This window comes from Argiope bruennichi, chromosome 2 (assembly GCF_947563725.1).
Source record: "Argiope bruennichi chromosome 2, qqArgBrue1.1, whole genome shotgun sequence".
Lineage (NCBI taxonomy): Eukaryota > Metazoa > Arthropoda > Arachnida > Araneae > Araneidae > Argiope > Argiope bruennichi.
Genome location: NC_079152.1, coordinates 92,378,941 through 92,402,616, shown reverse-complemented (window position 1 = coordinate 92,402,616; position 23,676 = coordinate 92,378,941). Strand labels below are relative to the sequence as shown.

The following is a 23,676-nucleotide window of genomic DNA, read 5'->3' as shown; positions in this document are numbered from 1 at the left end:
ATGCCGCAATAGTATTTGAGTTAAATATGGTTGAATTAGTTATAATGTGTGTTTTAAGAGGAACTTACTGTTGTTGCTTTTCCTAATAGTGTAACGTCAGAATTCCATCAAGATATTCCCTCATTTCGCAATAGTAGTGCGGCGGAATGTGTCCTTCTGGAAATACTATTATTCGCTCTCAAATATTTCTGGAATGCGTGATCTTCTTTCATGCATTCTTTTTGTAAAGTCAGGTGAGCTTCGTCAATCACTACACGTTTAAAGAGAGATCTGGCAAAATCGCATCATTTCTAACCTACATCTTTAACACATAATAAGTTCACAGTTAAACGAAGAGGATCTATTAATCACCGTGTAGTTGTTATTAATCTTGAAATGATTGAGCCATGATTTAAGAATTTTTTTTTTTCTTTAAAGGATATAGTTATGAAAACTGAAAAGTTATAACATCCATTAATTAGAATCACGGAACGTTCGATGGTTGAGAAGTTACTGGATGTGCCTTTATCAATCACAGCTATAAAACTTTGATGTACACTATTTATAGTTTACAATGTAAATATATAATGTTTGTATAAATATTTTTAAACACGTTTAGTTATGTAAATCACTAGCGTTTACCCGCGACTTCGTACGCGTGGAAATAGATTGGAATTTATAGCATCAATGGCTTTATCTTTTGTTACTTCTGCGCATGCGTGAATTTTCAATGCCAATTGGAGCAACACAAATGTATGAATTTTTTACGCCAGTAACGCAATATAGATTATAAATTTTTAATTTCCTTTATTCTGTTTTATTTTAATTCAAAAGTACTTCAGAATGAATCCCAAAGATCGATTCATTCACAATGTTTAATTTTAAATGTATCGAACACTAAGAAAATAAACAGAATCGTTTGAAATAATAGTCAAAATCATGTTAAGCCTAATCTCATTGGCGTGGGGAAAAAAACCCTGAAGCTTTGCTCATTTGGCGATTTTTGGCGGGAAAGTTAGTTTTTAATTAATAAACAATTAACCACTCAATTAAACGGAATAAATAGTAGCCTATGTCCTATTCTATTCTATAATCTATTTCTCAGCTAAATTTCATTCAATTCTGTTCAGCCGTTCTGGCGTGATTGACTAACAAACATCCATCTATCCATCCATCCAAACTTTCATATTTATAATAGTAGTATAGATTCATAATAATCAGCGGAAGTTTTCCCCCTCGAAACTTAGCATCTTTGTATAGTGAAGAGAATTGCCATCTTTTGTACATCTTCCCTTTATCGATTAAGATGAAAGTTATCTTAATTTTTTTTTTTATATTTCTTGTTATGATTTGAGTCATCATGTTTATAGACAAGTAAAGAAAAAGACAAGCTACAAATTTGGTTCAAAATTAGACACGGATTTACAATATTGAACTAATTACTATTTACTAAATTTTTTTCCATTTATCCTGTATTATTTCTGGACTATGGCTACTAAATACACACAGTTAAATAGACAGACGATGAATTCTTTATCAAATCTTGCCTAACATTTGACTCATACCACCGATTCTTATGATAAAGTCATATTCCACATTTCATGGATCTCTTTCGTCGTGTTTTTGTGCTACCGAATACCGAATGTTCAGGGACGAACCGACAGATTTGCTTTGATGGCTTTCGTCTAAAATTTGAGAGATATCTGTAATTTTGATGGATAAGTCATCACTAACAGAATTTCTCTCTTCTCTTCTCTTTTGTAGGACTGTTTTTTTTTTTTTTTTTTTTTTACTTTCTTGTGTACGAAATATAGAGGAAGTATTGCAATTGTTAAAATATTGGAATTCAAAATTTTGACGAATCTCCTGTCCATTTGTGATAACTCAAAAACGCTTTGTGTTAGAGTCCGAAATTTGGTATATGGAATTAAGATAAAATTTGTAGTTTTTCATGAGATTTTGAACAAAGTCCATTCACAGGAAATCTGAATGCAAAGATTTAGGTATATAAAATTTCGTAGACAGATTTAGCATCTAAAAATTGATACTTATCAAATTTTGAACCAACTTCGATAAACGGTTGATCGTCTATCGTTTTGTAGTTTCGCATGCATTTAAGCATAGAAACAAATGACTTAGAACAATGATATTCAGTATGTTACCTTGTGATTACACTTCCAATTTTGAGTTAAATTTTGGAATTAATCGGCCGGCAAAAAGGCGTCCAAAATACATGTTCTCTAAATTCAGTAAAATACTAGTAAAATACTAGATTCACTTCAATGTTCTAAATTTTGCACTATCGTTCGTTAATGCCAGGAAAAATATTCGCAGCGCCTTACCCAAGGTCCACAATCCACAATGTTATGCAGAAGTGGGAAACGGCCTTTTTTTTTTTTTTTTTTTTTGGAGATTATGCGAGAAAATTTTGAAGAGACCACTCCCGCTGGTTTAAACATGTATCCACAGATAATATGGTGTAATTCTAAATGTGTATCTTTCGGACTAGTTATAGATATGCCCACTTTCCGACCTTTAGCAGTGCAAATGATGTGGCCTCTCTTTTGATAAATTATTTTTAATTTTAATAAGTTTGTAAAAAGACATATGTTTTATTTATTTATTATGATTCATGAGTATACGATATCATTTTTGTACACATACTTAAGTAAACATTCGTGGTTACATGTATTGTAATAACTAAGTGAACGAAATAAGAAACAGAGAGACGTTCGATCAATTGTACTTGATAAAGTGATAATATTATCCTACAAGTTTGATCAATTGTACTTGATAAAGTAATAATACTATCCTACAAGTTTGATCAATTGTACGTGATAATACTATCCTACTAGCTTGATGAATTGTATTTGATAAAGCGATAATATTATCTTACAAGTTTGATCAATTGTACTTGATAAATGGATAATACTATAATACTAGTTTGATCTATTGTACTTGATAAAGTGATAATACTATCCTACTAGTTTGATCTATTGTACTTGATAAAGTGATAATACTATCCTACTAGTTTGATCAATTGTACTTGATAAAGTCATAATATTATCTTTTGATCAATTGTACTTGTTAGAGTAATAACACTATCCTACAAGTTTGATCAATTGTACGTGATAAAATGACAATACTTTTCTACTAGTTTGATCAATTGTACTTGATGAAGTGATAATATTATTCTACAAATTTGATCTATTGTTCTTGATAAAGTGATAATACTATCCTACTAGTTTGATCAATTGTACTTGATAAAGTGGTAATATTATCTTACAAGTTTGATAAATTGTACTTGTTAAAGTGATAACACTATCCTACAAGTTTGATCAATTTTATATGATAAAGTGATAATACTCTCCTACAAATTTGATCAATTGTACACGATCAAGTGATAATACTATCCAACTAGTTTGATCAATTGTACTTAATAAAGTGATAATATTATCCTATAATTTCATAAGTCATCGAATTTGCATTTCCACAATTTTTTTTATTTCGAAACTAGAATAATAGCATTTTCTTAATCGATCTGCTTATCCCCCCACTCATTCCACTGGCCCTAAGCAGCTGTCTACTTTGAAATCCATCAATGTTTAGGACACAGAGAGGTACAATATTTTCTGTAAGAGAAATTTAAAACATAATATAGCAAAAATATTTCCAAAGAATTATGGAACAAAAATCCTACACTAACAAAAAATAAATAAAAATATAAACCAACAAAGAAACAGCCTCGAACATGACTTATGCCCTATGCCTATCAAAACCTAGCGGACTTCTCTTTCCTCTTAAAAGAAACATAAAACTTCCGTAAATGAAAAACTACGAAATATAAAACGACACGCTATAGAAAAAAAAAGTTAAAAGAAAAAAAAAAGTAAAAGCATGAATTCAAGTAAGACGATTCATCATGATTAAACTTTCAGTCTGGAGAAACGTCTCTTTCCACAAAGAAGGGTCAATATTCTTGTCTGAATCGATTCGCAAACGTTGCTACATTTCCAGGAAAGAATTTTCTTGTTTTTACGCGAGAAAAACTCTTACACAGAAGTTATCTTTTATAGATTTTTTCCGCCTCTATAAATGGTTCGATGACATCATCATGCTTTGTTTCGTAACTTTTCGTTGTCAGGTTATCTAACTCTTTTGGTTTCGGCACCTGGAAATGAGAAATTAAATCATGAACTTCACTTACACCTTTCCTGTATTGTATTGTGCATTGAAATAATTGCACCATAAAAGCGGTAGTTGTTTCTTTACATTTCAAAATTAATTAGCTTTGATTTTTACTAAGTTCTCTAATGCTTTATAAATCTCCAAATGAATTTCATAATCTTAATTGTTTTTATTGTGTGTATGTTTCTACTAATAATAAAAACTAATGTCCATATTTTTTTGCGCCCTACAAGATGACCATTTGGCTTAGAACTATCAAATATGGTACAAAAATACCTTGTACAATGAGAATGAGCTCCTCAAAGCGATTTCTTTTCGAAATTAATTAATTAAAAATTAAATAAATTTTTGGTACGTTTCGATGACAGTTTTTGAAAATATCATCTCACAAATATCTCTTTTTTACAGCAACTTAAAATACAGAAAATATTTTTCAATGATATTAATTTAGATACCTTCAATTATTTTCATGATTTTAATAAATATTTAAAAAACGTTAGATGTATAATTTGCAACAATATTTTCAGTGAAATATTCTTTAATGAAATTCAAACTGTTTTCATTGTTAATATTCTGAATTATTTTTCATGTTTTAAACTAAGAAATAAAGATTCTGCTTATTTTTTTTTTTCTTCATACTTTTTGGAAAAATCGTTTTGGATTATGTTTCTTTTTCCATATTTTATCAAATTTGTTGAGGAATGTGTAAAATAATCTAAGACGTTAAATATATTCAGAAACATATTGGTAATTTTAATTATTAGTAAAGCTTTTTAAAATCTAATGATTATCTTATTTTAATCCAACTAATATGACATTGGACATAATACCCATCGAACCATTTAAATGTTAATATCAAATGTAAATTTTTTCATTAGGAATAAGAAAATAAATGTGGTACTAATACTGTGCAATTAAATATGCTGGATAAAGTGGGCACTTATGCTATTTTACTTGAAGCCCTTAGAGATGCAGACGCACATAATGGAAAAAATAAATACAATGTTACTATAATTACCCTTCTCGAATGTCTGTAATTATTTATTGTTTAAAAATAATTTAAAGAAACGATGAACATCAAATTATGCACGAGATATTTAAATGAATTGATCCTCAGTCACTATTGTGGGCGAACAAGCTAGTCGCCAAAGGTAGCTAGCAAATGCATAAAATAAAGATTGTTGGACAAGAAAAAACAAATTTTAAAACTTTACTGATTTTATTTACATTTTACAATTTCTTTAACCAGGAAATGAACGCTTTTTTAAAAATTTATATTGATCATAACCCTCACAGGGAGACACCTCAGAAATGAGGATGAAAAGTTTCTCGTAAAGTGGTTGGTTCTCGCCATCTTGCTGTAGCCCGCCCCCATGGTGCGGGCCAGCTACCTCTTGTCGATGATGGGACGTGCTTCCCGCGGGGAGGGTTGTACCGTGGCCAGTGATGACTCTTAAGACTTAATCATAGTTCCCGCCAGAGTTACTGTTGCTGCGGTCCGGTCAATCAGATTTAATCCGAATGCCTTTATTAGCCTGGAAGGAGTAACGAGTGTAGCTATATTGATCGTAATATATATTCTTTAGAACAAATCTTGATCGCTTTAAAGATGAACAAAAAGTACTTCTCTTAATCGCAAAGGCTAAAATGAGAGAGGGAAATTACAATGATATGAAAAATTTAAACGATTTGCATGTTTTAGCCAGTTTCCCAAATAAACATATTCTTAAAAAAGGAATTCGTCACATACATTTATAATTTGTTGACGAACCAGCTGTATTAAGGTTGATATTATTTCCATGTTTAAATGAATAGAAAATCAAATCATTTAATTGTGTCCAAATGTTTATCTAAGTCTTTCTTATACTCGGTATTTGTGAACAAAGTTAGAAGTATAGCTGATTTAATAAATATTTATAACAAAAATTAATCATACATATCAGCTGTTAAAAGCTATGTATTGTAAATAAACATTGTAAGCAATACAGAAAAATAAAAATTTAATATTTGTATTTGGCCCAGTCATATCATTATTACTTTCTACCGTCTCCACTTATAAAAATGTGAAAATACATCGCCTCGCCCCTCAAATAAAAAAAAAAAAAAAAAAAAAAAAAAAAAAAAAACACTTCTCGATCCTATTTTGCTAATGTTGCTCTGTTTCAGGAATGTTTGACATGAGTTTTCAGGTAAATTTAGAAATGAAAATCACTTCTAACAAAAACAATTATTTTATAATTGATTAGAATATATCGATTTCGAAATCCATTGCAAATTTATTTTTCCATAGAAATAATTTGAAACCCTAGTTATGGCAAATAAGAAATAATGCTCTGAATTTCGATAAGAGATTCAAGATAATTTATCAAATATATTTCCTTACACCAAAGACCTTATTTTCACATTTAGCTTAAGACCAATGTTGTGCTATTAATTTGTTTTGTTGATTAATTATTTTTGATTTTCAACGAGGAACTATAAGATGTAGACAATTTATTCGAATTACGCTGGTTTTCAGAATTAGTCCGGCCCAAATATAAGATAATATCGGTAATCATAATTTTTGTGATTTGATTTTAATGAAGCCGTATTTTAAACCTGGACAAGTAACTATTATTTAAGTTTTCGAAAAACTCTAGCTGAATCTTTTATTTATATTTTTTTGTCCTAAATCTATATTCTTAGCTTTAGTGAGTTCATTTAAAGTACCTCTTCAATAAGGTCATCAGGCCACCATGACAAATATACAATAGAATATGCATTTTTCATATCGTTACAGTAACATCGGTCTGCGAGGGAAAAATTGTCGGTAAAGCACGTTCTGTTTTTTTTTTTATAGTTTTTTCTATGCTGATTACCGGAAAAGTAATCAAAATCTCCCATAAAGTACAGTTTCATCACAAAGAGCAATCTATGAATTTAATATATTTCGAACAAAAAAAAAATGCATTATTTGTATGAGTTCTATAAACATATTATAAGAATAAAAATAATGAATTGGTGGATAGAACGACTAAACAAGAAAGAAGAAATTACTTCAATTTAGAATATTCCACTGAATCGCTCACTTGTTTATTAAATACGATATCGAAGACAGAAAAACTATTGGCAATAGTTGGAATCGGATACCTCTCTTGCTTACACGTGTCTGCCCCCCATCCCTTCTTCGTACTTCAATCAATGACCTCCCTTGTTCCTGTGCGCACACGTGTTTGTATTCCTATAGCTGTATTCCGATCTGTGAGTTATAAGTCCTTATATTTTTACTTCTAGTTTTTGTTACATTGGAGATCAATGACTTCCAGTAACTCACTGAACTCAGTAACTTAGTTCTAATAAATCACTGAATTATTTCTGCTATATATGTAATAACATGGGAAAAAAAATAACAAAAAAAGCATTTAAAATTTTGCAAAAAAAAAAAAAAAAAGTTTACCTGCACGTTTTTTGGTGTACCAATAGTTTGAAGAGAACCAAAAAATCATACTGATGACAGTTATTTTTATACTTGTAATATGAAAGGTTTCAAATTAAAGAACAAAAAGCAAATATCTTATCATAACATTCCTTATGCCATCCATCCCAGACCATCATGGCCATTCTATACCGGTTATTTTTGTTCCACATACCATGGAATTTTTTTTTTTTTTTTTTTTTAAATTCAGATACTGAATCTGAAATTGACGATGGTGTTGATAAAATATAGGACTTCATTAGCGATAAATCTAAACTTTTCACACAATCTTTCTGAAGTTCAGTTCAGTTATATTAACGTCCTGTTTTAAAAGAACACTAGGGTTATTTTAGAACGAACCTTGTAATTTTGAACAGCGGTCAGATGACGACGACGACACCTGAGATAGCACCCTAATTTCTCCAAGCTTCTGCACCATACCCTCACAGAGGGTACATTTGGTCCCAACGGATTTAACGTACACTAGATTTGCTTACACGACAGTTCTTCGGTAGAATCGGGTCTCGCACCGGAATCCAGACATGCTTTAAATGATTTAGTCAGGTATTTAAATCTTCGTAAGGATTTAGCAGAAGTTTTAAATTTAAGATTAAAAGAAGAGAGAAAAAAAAATCCTAGCTCCTGATACATTATTTTCTTGATTTCGGAACAAAAAATGAGTTTATTCCTTTTTTTTTTTTTTTTTTTTTTTCCCTTAAGCTGCTGAGTTTACTCATTGCACAGGTATTCATAGCCCTCATAGCATGTCCAATATAATCCTAAAAAAAGAAGACTTTTTGACAGTACTTGCATAACGGAAATGAATATGTTTCTATACCTTTTAGGCATTCAGTTCATTTGAAAGAGAGTTTTAAAAATTTTGATACCTTCGGAACAGACTATCGTATTAAACTCACAAATGGAAAAATTGCGGAGATGTGAAAACGATTCTAATCTAACATGGTAAGCAGAGAGGGTACACGAAATTTCCCTGTTTGTTTTGGTGAATCGGGCAATCGAGACAGAAAATAACATTACATTAAGAAAGAAGGGCCAATTAGGAAGACATTAGATCCTGGAGTCAAAACTATTCAAAAAGAATTTCTGGTTGATTAAAAAAAAAGTGTTACTTCCTCCACTTCACATAAAGTTAAGTCTTATGAAATAATTTATCAGGATATTAACCACAAGAAAGTGAATGCTTCAAATGTTTTTAAGGCCAGTTTTCGGGTTTATTCGAAGCAAAGTATGTTTGTAGGACCAAGCATTAGAAAAATGATGAAAGATGAGAATTTTGGGATTCAGATGGAAATAAACGAAAGGAAAGCTGGAAAGCTTTAAAATTACTTATTACTAACTTGCTTGGAAACAAAAAGGATCCAAACTACAAGTCTGGTGTAAAAGAGATGATCAAAAATTTCAATAATATGAGATTAAACGTTCATTTTTTTTAAAATTTACTTCTGGATTGTTTTTTTCAGAAAGTTCAGATATAATTAGTGAAGCATGTGGTGAAATTAGTGAAGCATGTGGTGTATGAAATATTTCATCAAAACATAAATGAAAATGAGTGGCAATTTCAAGAAAAATGGAATATCAGCAAGATAGCTCAATTCTGCTGGATACTACAAAAAGATAATCCCTACAAAGTTCGTACGAGGAAAAGTGGCAAAAGAACTTTTGAAGTAAAGAAAAACATTATTATAAGGACTTACAACTTTCTACTTAACAATGATTTGAATTAGGATATAAATTTAATTTATATGGATTCAGAAATTTAAATAAAACGTCAAAATTTCATGAGTATTCAATAGTTTCCTTTCACATATTTAATCACCTGATAAAAAAAAAAAATTCTTACATGACATAAATAAATGAATTTCATTTTTAGAATAAGTACTAAAAATGACATAAAATGCAATCATCAAATTTAAACTTTTTTTTCTTTACAGGCCTGTGCACTTTTGCATCTAGATTTTTGAGTTGTATATGTAATTTGTACAACCTTTTTGAATAAAAGCAATGTTAAAAATTTCAATCCTAATCCTATTTACTATTTGTAAGTTGTAAATTTAGTAAGACTTGCACTAAATTTTATCAATACCTGTATTTCCTAGGTAAATACATCTACAATCATTTACTGATACATAATATATTAATGTGTCAAGAATACAGCCTATTTCGGTTGCATTATTCATAAACTTTTCTTCATTGGCAAAGTATTGAGCACGCAAAGTAATATAAATGTTGCAATATATAATTATATTGCAAAATAATATAAATGTTGAGAATATCTGATCTTTTTTAATATCATATTTCTATTCACCTCATCATTTGGTAACTATGTCAAGATACAAAGTTATTACAATGTACTTTATTATTCTAATGAAATGGAATCAAAGCTTTCTTTGTTCAGAAACAAATTTTTTTTTTAGTTTGTTATGTAAATTAATCCTACACACATGCATAAAACTAAAAATAATTTGCTTCCTCAATATTCATGCTCAAAGTAATTGCTAGTAAAATATTTGCAGCTATTTAAAAAGGAATCATACAGGAAATTTCAAAATGGTAAAAATCATTTTTTTTTTTTTTTTTTTTTTTTATCAAAGTTGCATACAAACTGCTATTTATGCAATTTTTTTAATACATCATTTCCTTGAAAAATTACAATTCATGTCAGTAAAAACAATATTTTTATATTTAGTATTTTACCATGCCCTGAGAAGCATCCATGTATATATCTGAAAAACTGGCTTGACTGTATTGAATGAAGATGTGAATACAGAAGAAGGTATTAAAATCTCACTTGAAAAAGAAAAATCAGTTAATAGCAAATTATTCAATCACTCTGGTTAATAATTAGTTATGAATGGAATCTTATGTTTTTCTAATACTCTCATTTTATTAAGAAGAGGAAACAATACAACTCAAATAAAATTTATTCTTGTAAATGATGTTTACTACAATTTAAGATACAAGCACATATTCAGATAGAAAAAAAAAAGAGCTTTTGCCATAAAAATAATGATATAAAAATTGTAATTATTTTAAATCGAACTAAACAGTAAATAATATTAGCATATTTAAGAAAGGGGAAAATTGTAAACCATAACTAACCTCATCAAAAATTGTTTATTTCAATGGGGGGGGATTATTTTTATATGCAGTTTTAATACAGAAGTAAAAAATGTAATGACTTGTTTTTGCTATCTGTGAGTTTTCAATATATAACAAGCCGGATTTGCCACTTGAGCCATCATGATTAGTACCCAAGATGATATAACATTACTGAGGCATTTAATTCCATAATAGTAACTTTCTTCATATAAAGTTACACAGTTTGAAACATAAAGAAAACCACATTAAAAAATAAAAGTGAAATAACTAATAATAGTCTCTTTTAATAATAATAAATATATACATATACAGATATAATAATGTTTGTTTGTATGACTTTTATGCAAATCTGCAATTTTCTTCAGTGTTTATTAAATTTGAACAAGAGAAAGGGCACTGCCAATTTTTCAAAGTTCTAAAATTAATTTAGAAAACAAAACAAAAAACAATCTTTTAGAAAATTTTAATTATATATTACAAAAATGTTATCATAAATATGGCATTTGCACTGCCTGAAAGCTTAAAAATATTAACTTTCTGGTGATATTAATTCCAATCCTGTAATTTTTTTCTAATAATTTTTTCAAAATTAATTTTGTTCATATTTCTAAAAATATTCTTATTGTTGTGAGATATTTAAAATAGTTACTTTCTTCATCAATCCTTTTAATCATGTGCTTTTGTCAATGTTAAATTTATTATTAAAACTACAACTACTATTAATAATAATAATAAACATCTTCCTAAGATCTTTACTCTAAAGTAAGATTTTCAGTAAGATTAATTTTTTTTTTTTTGTGATATTTACAATTTTTAATTCACATGCACAGTAATTTGTAGAAAATTGATTCTATTAAATTACATTTTTTAAAGTCTTAATCAAATAATAAAGTGAAATTTAAAATGAACGTATCCTATATTAATAATTAAATAAAAAAAGCATGCCATATTTTGGTTGAACAAGTTGGTCATTGAAGTCAGTGAGTAAATGATAAAAACTTTTTGTTTAGTTTTCCATTAAAAATCAAATTTCAAAGCATATAAATTGAAGCTTTTTTTGAGTCTCATACAAACACAAAATAAATAAATACTGAATTTTTGTTTGACCAATTTATTGCATGATTTAATACAATATGTATCAAAAAAATAATTATGCATTGATAAGAAATAATTTTACAAACTCTACAAAATCATATTAAAAATCACTTAATTCTACAACAAGATGTAAAATAAAACATCTTTCTCAGCTAAAAAAAATTTTTTTTCAATCCATCCACAAGTACTTATATAAGGCAAGAAAAAAAAAGTAATGTTTAAAGAAACCAATAAACTTTACCTCACAGGGGTTATGTAATGTATAAAAACATTTTTTGCACAAAAATTCATTTATCACATATAAAGAGGAAACAATGAAATGTTTCCAAATCCACAAAATCAATTGTAACTAAAATTGTTGTTAAAGTTCCTTATTTAGGAATGTAAAATAAGGCTCAGAAAATTTATAATATATCAATTCAATAGTAAGATTTGTTAAGAAAGAGTTTAATTCATTTATACAAAAATATAAATCAAACAGTTTCCTCTTAAAATTACATTTTTTGCACTACCACATGAATTAATACAATTTTATTAATTTCATGAAATAAATATTATAAAATCCATCTAATCAATATTGATTAAAATACTCTGATAATTTAACCATAAAAAAAAAAGAAATATCAGAAAATATATAGAAAATATCACGAAATTCCATCAGAACCAAGCAAAACACAATGTGCAACAACAACAAAGAAATTTCTTATTAATGCATGGCATATATATGATATGAATCATGTTATTGAAGATATAGTAAAATCTCTCATAAATGGCACCTACATCTATAACATCTCTTTCTCTCTATATATATGTGTGTGTGTGAAATAGTTATCAATCTTGCAGCGTTCCACTTGGCGAAAATGGTGAGTCAATAGATAAAAATTCTTTTGTTTTAAGACATGTCGTATCTGTGTCTGATATTTTTTATTTAATATGGAGAAGATAAGATCTACAAATATATAACTTTGCCTCCAGCAATTTATATAAGTTGCTTGGGAGGGACAATGTGGTACAATTTATATTTTTTCTTTGCAACAATCAAAATATTCCCTTTGTACTGAGAAAAGTGAAAGACAGGATGAACATGTACACACCTTGAGAGTTATGTAGGTTGAAGTTGAAGAAGAACTGCAAATTTTTCATAAGATTTTACAAGCAATGTTCATTCGCATCAACACAAGTATTTTAAAGCTTCAATATAAAGATAGTAAATTTTTGTTATTTGTGATTATTTTGTAGTAGGTACACATTCAATATTACATGTCATAATACAAAGAAATTCATAACTCTTATGTAATAACATAATATGCATGATAATTTTAAGATGCTATTTAATTTTCTTATGAGTCTGTGTTTTTATTTTAAATACTGTCATTTTCAGTACCATTCATTCCGTTGTGGTTTATAAACTGAAGAACATGACAAACAAATTTTTCGTGCTACAATATCTAGAGTTGGAATGACAAAAAAACATGAGCAAGTATTGCAAATATATAAATATTTATAATTATCCAGAAAAAAATTATTTTTCTTGAATCAGCCAGGTCCCATAGCTGCCAGATAAGAGAGATACTACTACATATAACTGGAATATTAATACTCATAAGGACAATTTGTAGAATATTTGAATAATTTTTTTTCATAGACAATAACCATACTGTTTGAATTAATTCTGAATTGTTTCAATTGCATGATTCAAAAAGAGTTTCCACATAATATTGATAGTCACAGAAAACGATTATATTTGGAAAAAAATTCATATTATATATATATATATTAATAAGAGAAATTAATTTCCACATTTGTTAAATAAGTATTACATATGGCAACTGTGGAAAAGTTACATGGCAGAAGTAAGTACACTTAAAAAGTATATTTTTCCATTAAGAATATTTACAATGTTCCTGAGAAAAATTTCAGCAATTATTTTCCAAAACAATAAGAACATTCAACCTGTCATCTGGGCATATTGTATTCACCTGATAAGGTTAATTTCCATTGCATTTATGTATAATAGAGCTATGCCAAAAAAGGGGTTGAATTATAAAAAGAAGGGCTTCTTTCAAGTTAATAAATACTTTCCATCAATTGGACAAAAATAAGTGCAAGACCCAGATGATTGGTTAAATACCAGTCAAACAGCTATTTGAACTTTAAAAAACAACACTGAAATGCCAAAGTAAGGCAGTGCATTATGGAAACCGAGCACATTGCAGAAAGAAAAATTACGAGAAATCTTGAAATCATGACTATTAATCTTTTTATGCACATGCATGCAATTAAAAACTTTAATATAAATTCAGTATAAACTGGAAATTAAAATACTGCTCAAAATATTGAGTATTATCTGTTATTTTTGTATAATTTGCAAATAACAAAGTAAAGATGAGAATACAATGAAAAAGTAATTGCCAAATCTTAGAAACAAAATACAATAAATGCAAGACTGTAAAAAGTATAATAAATATACTCCTGTTCCAAATGAAAGATTTCTTTTTAAAATATTGTGCTTTCTTGAACTGGAAAAGAAAAATATATATATATATATTCAGAACAAATTAAAATATATTTACAAACAAGAACTAAGATATGCACATACAAGTTTTTATTATAAACAAAATATATATATACACACTGTAATTCAAATACTAATTAATATGAAACAATACACATAAAAAGAAGAAAAAGTGCATGAGTAGTTGACTGATTAAATTTCAAAATTAAAGGAATGTGTCCCTAAAAACTTAATTTCACTCGATATGTTCAGGTAAGAATTGTTAAGCATTCATTTTGTCACTAATCAAACATTGTCAATACTATTTTTTAAAAAAGATGAGTAGAAGGCACTGCAATATATTTTATCAGTATTCAAAAGTTTAAAACTGGAAGATCCATATTTTATGTGGGTATTCAAAACAGAATGCCCACATTCAAAATGGATATTGGGATTTCAGTAATTTTGAATTCACATTCCTATCTTTTAGATAGACTATAGTCACAAATATAAAGAAGATAAAATTCAAGTGAATTTCATATTATTATAACAATGGATAAGTAGTGATAATAAGTGGCGATTTGAGTTTTTTAAATAAGAAATCACAGATTTCTCTCTCCTAACATCAATAATCATATCACTGTAAATGCAACTAATTTATGACGATACATAATATGCAATTTCTGTCTAGTAGAGATATTTTCACTCAAATACAGGAAGCCCAACAACTTACTGTAAAAAAAGTCAAAGATGTTGTTCAAAACATAAATTTATTTATACAATTATCTCATTAGTGCATATCAGTTCATAATACAATATTCACAATTATATATATATATATATATAATTTTGTTAACCATTTCACAGTTGACTGTGCTATTTTCTATGATAAAAATTAATTAAACTAAAGACGTTAAAATAAAAAACAACAAGCTATTTAACTTCAGTGGTTTCATACTTTTTTTTACAAATAACTTTTAAAATGTTAAAAAATTAATTAACAATCTTAAAATATGATGATGTTGATGTGCTAATCTCGCAATGTTCTATTTAATTTTCATAATTTCTTAAATTATTCTAATCAGAATAAGCACTGAAAGTACCTGAGTCTGTAATTACCAAAGGGAGAGGAGTATGAAGAAAATGAAGGAACACTATGAGGCTTTTTAATCCCAGTCAAGCACAAAAGCAAAAATAAATAAATAAAAATGATGATAGAATGCTAAAAATTTCATATTATGAAAGGAAAAATCGTATTTAATGGATTGAACCATTTAGTTAAATAGTTTGAAGTACAGAGATACAAGAAGAAGTTTAGCAGGTTGCCTTTAAAATCAATGAAGGCTGCACCATCAAAAAGCTGAGCTACTTTTTTATTAAATTTTAATAGTTATAAGCATTCAGACTGAAAAGTATTTTTATCTTTAGATATAACAGGTATATCAAAAAATATTTATTAAACAATGCCATTTGGGACAAATAATAGTAAAATTGGGAAGAATTTTAAAATAATTACAACAACTTTCCTTTTACTTCTCTTTCTCATAGAAATAATGAAAAATATTCAATAAAAATATCATATATATGTTATCTATTAAAGAATTAAAAAATAATTCAATTCATTTTTAATCAGTAGTCATTTATAGTCAATTTCCTTGAGTCATAAAATAATGTCAAAATATTCATATCCTTAATTCATTCTTCTAATGCATGTTGAATTCATCATTGTTTCATTAAAAAACATATCCATTCAAATAATACTTTAAAAAAAATTTTATTAATAAAAAAATAACTTACCACATTATACACAGAGTTCTTTAAGACACTCTCGTAGTTTATTCCGTGCTTGCTGCACCTTTTCTTCTTGCTTCTTTATATCTTCCTCAGTAACAACAAGAGCCTATATATATATACAATACATTATCATTTTTTAAAAATAAAAATAAATTCCAATGCAATTGTTTTTTCTCTTAAAAACTAGATATCATTCAAGTTTTCATATTTGGAATTTTATCACCATATATTTACTTTATTTAGTATTAATATAAAATTAATTAGACATACAAAATGCTTTGATGAGATAAAATATTTGATATTTTGAAATTCTTTTAAACCAAATAATAAATAATTTGGACCTCATAGTGACAGAATTAAAAGAAATAATTACTTTTATAAGTACATAAGCTATGTATATATTTACAAATTAAATGATTGAATGATGATTTAGAAGCACTGACTCTCAATTTCATAAGACATTATTGAATACAATTTTCATATTTTCCATTGTAAGAGTTAAAATGTTCACATTTTTCTGACAAAATTTATTAAAATGAGGTGAAATACAACCTTTTCTAATTATTTTAATGAAATGTTGGATGGAACATTTCAACGGTTTTAAGAACAGAATCATAAATTTCATAATGTTTAAAATTTAAAATTCACTTTATTTCTTTATTTTTCTTTTTCAAGAAATTTCTCACCTTCACTACTTTAGTGAGAATGCTGAAATATGCATTTAATAAAAATAGTAATCACTAGAATTTTTTTTCTTAAAAATTAACAGAGCATTATAGTAGGTTTATAAAATCAATTTTTCATAAATATTTTTAACTAAAATTTATGAAGAAAGAATATTTTTAAAGCCTAAAATATTCTTTCAAAACTTTTTTCATTAAATGGTTTAAAAATTGAAGCACCATGCATTAAATACATTAATATAAATGGTACAAAAAATATTATCCACCATCGTCATCATTAAAAATGTGTTCTTAAGAAGTAGTATTTGAGAATAAAAATCATTTTGAGATTTTTCTGATATGAAAATTTATTTATGAATGAGTGGTGAATGATATATAAATAACTTCTATAATTAAGAAAAGATTTGTTTCCAAGTAAAATAATTGTATTTGCACCACATCGAGTCCCCCCCCCACGCACACATTTACATACTAATGAAAGTATTGAAAATATTGCAGAGGGGTTGTAATGTACTACAGTTTACAGTAACTTGACATAATGTTTGTATGTTATTGTTTTGGAAACTTATATTGTTCTATTTTCAAAATATAAACTAACTATTATATTGTCTAATTTTCTAAAAATACAGGTTCAAGATTTTTATAAAAAGGAGTAGGGAATCAGCATGCAGAAACAATTTTAAATATAATCTTAAGCTTAATTATTACTTTGCAATATATCTATAAAAAAACCATATCAAATATTAAATAATTTGGTTTTTATATAAAATTAATTTAAACTCAATTAAATAAATCTTTACCTGTACCAGAGGCTGCTCTGGATTGATGTATACACTAGGATTCTTGTCCATCATAACTCGTGAATTGGTTTGCCCTACAATTGGTTGCCCACTAACATGCAAAGCAGTAGCAATACTTCTCAGTAAAGTTTCATCACTTAATTCAGGACCAATACCTAGATTTAAAATAAAGTTTTATATTATAAAATTGATGTAAACTTTCAATTAAACTATACTGACATGATTTGAAGGATAATTAAACATGTTTTAATTCATTTTCTAGAGAAATAGAAATATTAAATGATTCCTTTATAGAGACTATATATAGTGTATAAAAACAGCACTTTTATTTAGAATTATTAATGATATAACGAAAATAAAGCTTCAATAAAAGTTACCCTGACATTTACCTCACAGTGCATATAGATTTTTTAATCTTGCACAGTACAAATTTAAAAATATTTTTGGACAATATATGCATTTATATAAAATTGAAATAATAATAAAAAGCCTTATAATAATAATAAAAAGCCTGTAATAAAATGCCTTATTCTAATGCTCAGGGATTATTATACCATTCATAATACATTCATTCCAGCTTATTCTCCCCTCGAAGCATATTTATGTAATTAGCTACAACTGAATACTTATCCTGTTTATACATTTAACAGTTGATTAAAAGTGCAATATCCAATAAATAAATAGCATAGTACGACCAATTTTAAAAGAATTATTTATTTATTATGAATAATATTCTATTCTTTTTCTTTATATAAATATAGTTTTTTAGAACCTCTGCAATAATGATAATAAAACAAAAAAATAACATTAAGATTAACAAATTAATTTCTTTCAGATCATCATACCTTTCATATTTCTTGGAAGTTCAAAATTGGGGAATGCTTCTTCATCCATATCAGATGCTCTAAGTCCTTGCAATCTTTTCTCCCAAAAAAGCTGAAATCAAAAAATTATCTCATAATTTTTTTTAAAAAACCACGGATTTTCTTTATAATTCTTAGATCACTTAGATCTAAATTCTTAACTTGGAAATACATTTTCTTATCATATTTAGATATCCGTATTTTTAACAAACACTCTTTTGATCAATTCTACCATGGCAATCCATTCTCAGAACTTATCTTACTTACTTCAGATCTTCCATTCTCAGAACTTATTTACTATTACAGCAAAGTATGATATTAATAGAGTGTCACTTGTTAGTTCTGCATTTCCAGAGTTTCACTTACATCTGCATTCTGCACTGACAAAAGCTATAAAAAGGATTTATACTTTTCAACATTATTATCATTGAAACAATTTATAAGAATTACATTGAAAGCACTAAGCCTACGTAAATATAGTGAAAATACATAAGGCACTCTTTTTTATATACCGTAAACTAAAATACAATCTTGATTTTTGTGTGTAATCTTGATTGGCGTGCAGTTTTAAGAAAAGATGGATGTAAGTCAAAGAGAATGTGTATATAAGAATATTGCAACTGTTTCCTGATATGCAACATTAAAATGTTGTCATCAGACCAAAAACTGATGACGAAGAGATTCAAAGATATTCATAAAATAACTATCATTTCAAACTATTTTTAATCATAATGTATTAAGTTTCAGTCTGTTAAAATTTATTAACACAGGAAACGTCAATACATCTAACAAATTTTTTTTTATACAGTAAAAGCATTTTGCATTTAATAACATAAATTTTATTTATTTTTCCATGTTATAACAATAACCAAAATTTTATCTTTTCTCTATATTATATCCTTTTGCCTTGTTATATTCAGTCTCATACCAAGATATTACAGTACTTAATTAAGAATTCTAATACATAAACATTATATGCATTGTAGAAATTATAGTTTACAATTATAACTAAATAGAAATAGAATATATTGAAAGCAGAATGATTTAAAAAAATATATATATGCCAATTAGTAAAATTTATGATGTTTTAAGATATTCCATTTCTTTCAGTGAGAAGCAAAGCATAGTAAAAAATCTTAATTCTTATTCATCCAACCATTTAGAAGTGTGTAACCATGATCATACATGGATTCTAATCATATACAGACAAGGCAGTCTTGGCATAATACACTTACATTTGTTATGTGATGTGATGCTTTTCACTGGTTAGCTTATTTCAACATTTATATTCTCTCTATTTGGATAAATAAAAGATTATAAAAAATAATATTTGCATCAATAAATTTCTTTATTTACATACTTGTATCTCTTATTTCAACCTAAAGAGTAAACGTCATTTTCTATTAAATATATGGATTTTTCTTGACATTTTAAATGAATATTTTCTTATTAATATATTAAAAGTTAGGCATATTTAATAAAATGTGTTAAGATAAGCAATCTTTTCTATTAGATTTTTATTAAAAATAAGTAATAAAAACCAACAAATACATTTATTTTTTTACACATATCCTTTCAAAATTTCAATTAATAGACAAATGAAATAAAAAGTAAAAATTCAAATAAATCAAAGTTTAATAAATACAATAATCAGGTCATTTCTAAATGAATAATATAATATTTAATAATTTAAAAAATCCATGTATGCATGTATTTACCTGCTTAGGTTTGTCTTGAGGACCATGCTTAAAATCTGTTCTCACTTTTCCTTCTACAGATTTCACAACTGTCACTGGCTGTTTAAAAATCGATGCAGTTTGCCGTATTGGTGGGACTAAAGATGCATCGTTCCGGATTCCCCGGTTATAATCAAACTGAGTTCCTCTTTGACGTTTACTCTTTCTTAAAAGTAGAGAATTTATTTTGCCAGTTCTGTAATCAAATGTACTGAGGTCAACTGCATCACCTAAGAACCGAGCTAGTTGAGGCTTACTCCGAAAGCGCTTACCCGATGGACTGAAAAAAAAAAGTTTAATTTCAATAAAGTATTAAAAATTATCAAATATAACAGAATTTTTTAAAGTTTAAAATTATTAAAAAATATATAAATTTAGAATTTTTCAACAATACTGAATATAAGTTGTTTTTATTTCTGGATTTCAAAATGATATTTGAGCCAAATTTGAATTTTATTCAAATAAATGCTCGCCAAAGTAGAAACTTGATTTAATATGTAGAAGAGCATTTTACAGGGAAATGTTATGAATTAAATTAAAGAAAAGAAATGTTCTTAAGAATGCCTGGTCCTATTACTATTATTTATTGAAATTTAAAAATATATGGCTGAATTAAAATTTATTCATTTAATTTTAGTGACAGACATAGACAACTTTAAAAAACAACAAAACTCATAATCTGCTAATAAAACCAAAATTGTTATCCAAGCTATCATAATATTTCAAAGCATATAAAATTTGAAAGATTAAAAAAAATATTAATTTTATTCAAAGAATAAAATCTATATAATCTGTAAACTTATATTAATTATTTCTGATTTCTTAATTTTGAAAAATATAATTACCATTAAAACTTTTAAAATAAAAGAGAAGAGGGAAAATTCAAAATTCTGAAGAACAAATAGAAAAATAAATACTTTATCTTCATCACAGAACCTGCAACAACTTCATCTCAAGTACCCTTAAATAAATTTTACATAGAGAAATTCTGCTTGATAAAAATTACAAGAATTATGAAAGTTTAATTCAATAAGAAATAATATAGGCAAATAATGAATTATTAAAGGATAGTTACAGAAATGAAACTCGTGAATGAACACAATGATGCTTCATATTAACTCTATTAAAACTGATAAATCCCAAATGTCCATTCAATGAAACTACAGTAGGCACACAAGATGTCTGGATATCATTAAGGAATTTCCTTACTCTTTTATTAAGTGCGATTGACTGAATATCCACGGTGCTTGCTTTGTTCATTAGACAAGCTTGCCCAAATGTATTTGGGGAAAAAAAAAATCTCTCTCTTTCAAAAAATATCCAAGCTTACATTTGCTTAAAAGCCATCAGTTAAGCAGAGCCCTCTTTTTTTAAGGGCATTGGGAAATTTTACTATCCCCAAAAGAGAAATTTGGATGTTCAAATAGTCCAAAGTACTGAAATTCAAACAATCTTAGGAATAAGAGGGTTAATCCCATATAGTTGAAAGCAGGCAGTCTATTACACAAAATCATTTTTGTCTGCTGCTGTTTATTAAATGATCATTTAAGAAATAGATTTCTGACACATGTTCATCTTTATGCCTTTACATGGATTCTTAAACATTCAGTAACATAATAACCATAAAACCATACCCATTATAAGCATTTTTTAACATTATATTTCATTGAAATCAAAATGGAAATTACAGAACAAAAATGTTTCATGTCCCAAAATAAACATTTAAAAAATTAGAGTTTTTAGTTTTGTTATGTATTTAAGTTTTCCTTTTGTTATTATGATATGCAAAACAAAAACTTAAATACACATATTTGCTTCAAAAATTTTAATGAAATATTTTAAATAAAATAGGTAATCTGAACTATCTACGTTTATACAATTTCTAATCCTGATGGAAGCACTGATCATCAATAAATTACAACCACAATTCTTTTATCTTTAAAAAAAAGTCATATGAATTTATTTTTACAAAGTGTTTATTTTTCTTTTAAATTGGAAGATTTTAAAAGTACCAAACCTTAAAATCCATTTATAGGAAGGCAAAAATTTTGGTAAGCCCTTTTCACCAAATGTTTATTATAATTTCAAAGTTCAAATATTACAAGTATAAAATACAAAGAGTGGGATGTGCATTAATCAAATGGCACTAGTGAATATTCGTTAAGAGTGAGTTCATTAATATACCATGTTTGGAAATTAACTACTAGTATGCAGTTAATATACAAGTACCAAATAAAATATATTATCAATAGAATAAAATACAATGAAAAAATTTATATTTTCTCTTACATTTTATATTACAAGATAATTAAAAAAAAATTTTTTTTTTTGCTAACAAGAATTTTGCTAAAAAAATTTTTGTTTGCTTTGAAAGAAAGCCCATTTTTAATCACAATATTTGTTTAAAAAAATACAAAACGTTTTACATTTTTAAAGGAGAGCATAAAAAAAAATAATAAATCCAGATCTAAATATAAATGAAAAATCAGATTCTATAACATTCATTCTTGTTTCTGAATTCTTTTAGTGAAATGAAAAGGAAATTTCCTTAACATTTCTATTTCCTTTTCTATTATTTTTAAGTAATAGAATAAGCACTGACATGAAACTAAATAAATTTAAAGGTACATGAATCTTTCATACAATTTCAAAATGCATTTATAATACCAATACTTTTTAATTCCAAATTATGGAGGAAAGTAAGAAAATGAAATAAACCTCATGCCAATGTTTAAACTATTTGAAAAACCGAAAAAACTGTGAAGAAAAAAAGTCTCCAACTATAAATACACACACACACACACACACACACACACATATATATATATATATATAACTGCCACAAACATTTTCTTTTTTCTGTAATACAACTCAAAACATGAAATCCATATATTACCAATTCAAATAATAAGGTCGATTAAACAGATTAAGATTTGTAAAATACATATGATTACAGTACTTCATATGCTATAATGAAAGTTGTAATATAACAATTGTAATCTCCAATTTTTAGACATAAATTAATCCATTTTCATTCTACCTGTAATAGAATACATCTATTTTTCCAGATGAGAGACCGTTTTTTCGAATGATTTCTTCACGCTTCCAACCCTTTGGGAGAGCAGGACAATCCGTTGTAGACATTTTGTTTGTTTTTTCAAACAAACAAAAGTTTATAATTTAAATGTTGATGTTAAATAAATACAAGCATCACAACCATACATAGACCAACAGTGTAATAATAAGTTGTTTATGTTGTTCTTTGTAACTAGAGTTCGAGAGTATGTAATCGATGGGAAAATGAATAACGATTACGATTATAACTGAGATATAAAATTACTTTGTTTGAAAATGTAAAAATTTAATAAAACATTTTAAATATTTAAATTAATTATTACTGAAGAACATTTTTTTACTCCTTTAATATTCGAAATATGATCTGAAGAAATTTGATAGGATTATTCAGAATT

General features: G+C 26.9%; 1 protein-coding gene across 2 annotated transcripts; it reads right to left on the bottom strand.

Annotated features, from left to right (window-relative positions):
• Positions 1–11,934: 11,934 nt before the first annotated feature.
• Positions 11,935–23,480, bottom strand: LOC129961584 (methyl-CpG-binding domain protein 2-like). Of its 2 annotated transcripts, none has more exons than XM_056075081.1 (6): positions 23,247–23,480; positions 20,189–20,486; positions 18,453–18,543; positions 17,608–17,762; positions 16,128–16,230; positions 11,935–14,355 (listed from the first exon to the last, which is right to left on the bottom strand). In XM_056075081.1, the coding sequence occupies exons 1-5, from the start codon at positions 23,348–23,350 to the stop codon at positions 16,132–16,134; spliced, it is 747 nt and encodes a 248-aa protein (XP_055931056.1). In that variant the 5' UTR covers positions 23,351–23,480; the 3' UTR covers positions 11,935–14,355; positions 16,128–16,131. The 2 variants fall into 2 exon arrangements, with proteins under 2 accessions (XP_055931056.1, XP_055931058.1); XM_056075083.1 differs by lacking the exon at positions 11,935–14,355 and adding an exon at positions 14,421–15,062.
• Positions 23,481–23,676: the final 196 nt, after the last annotated feature.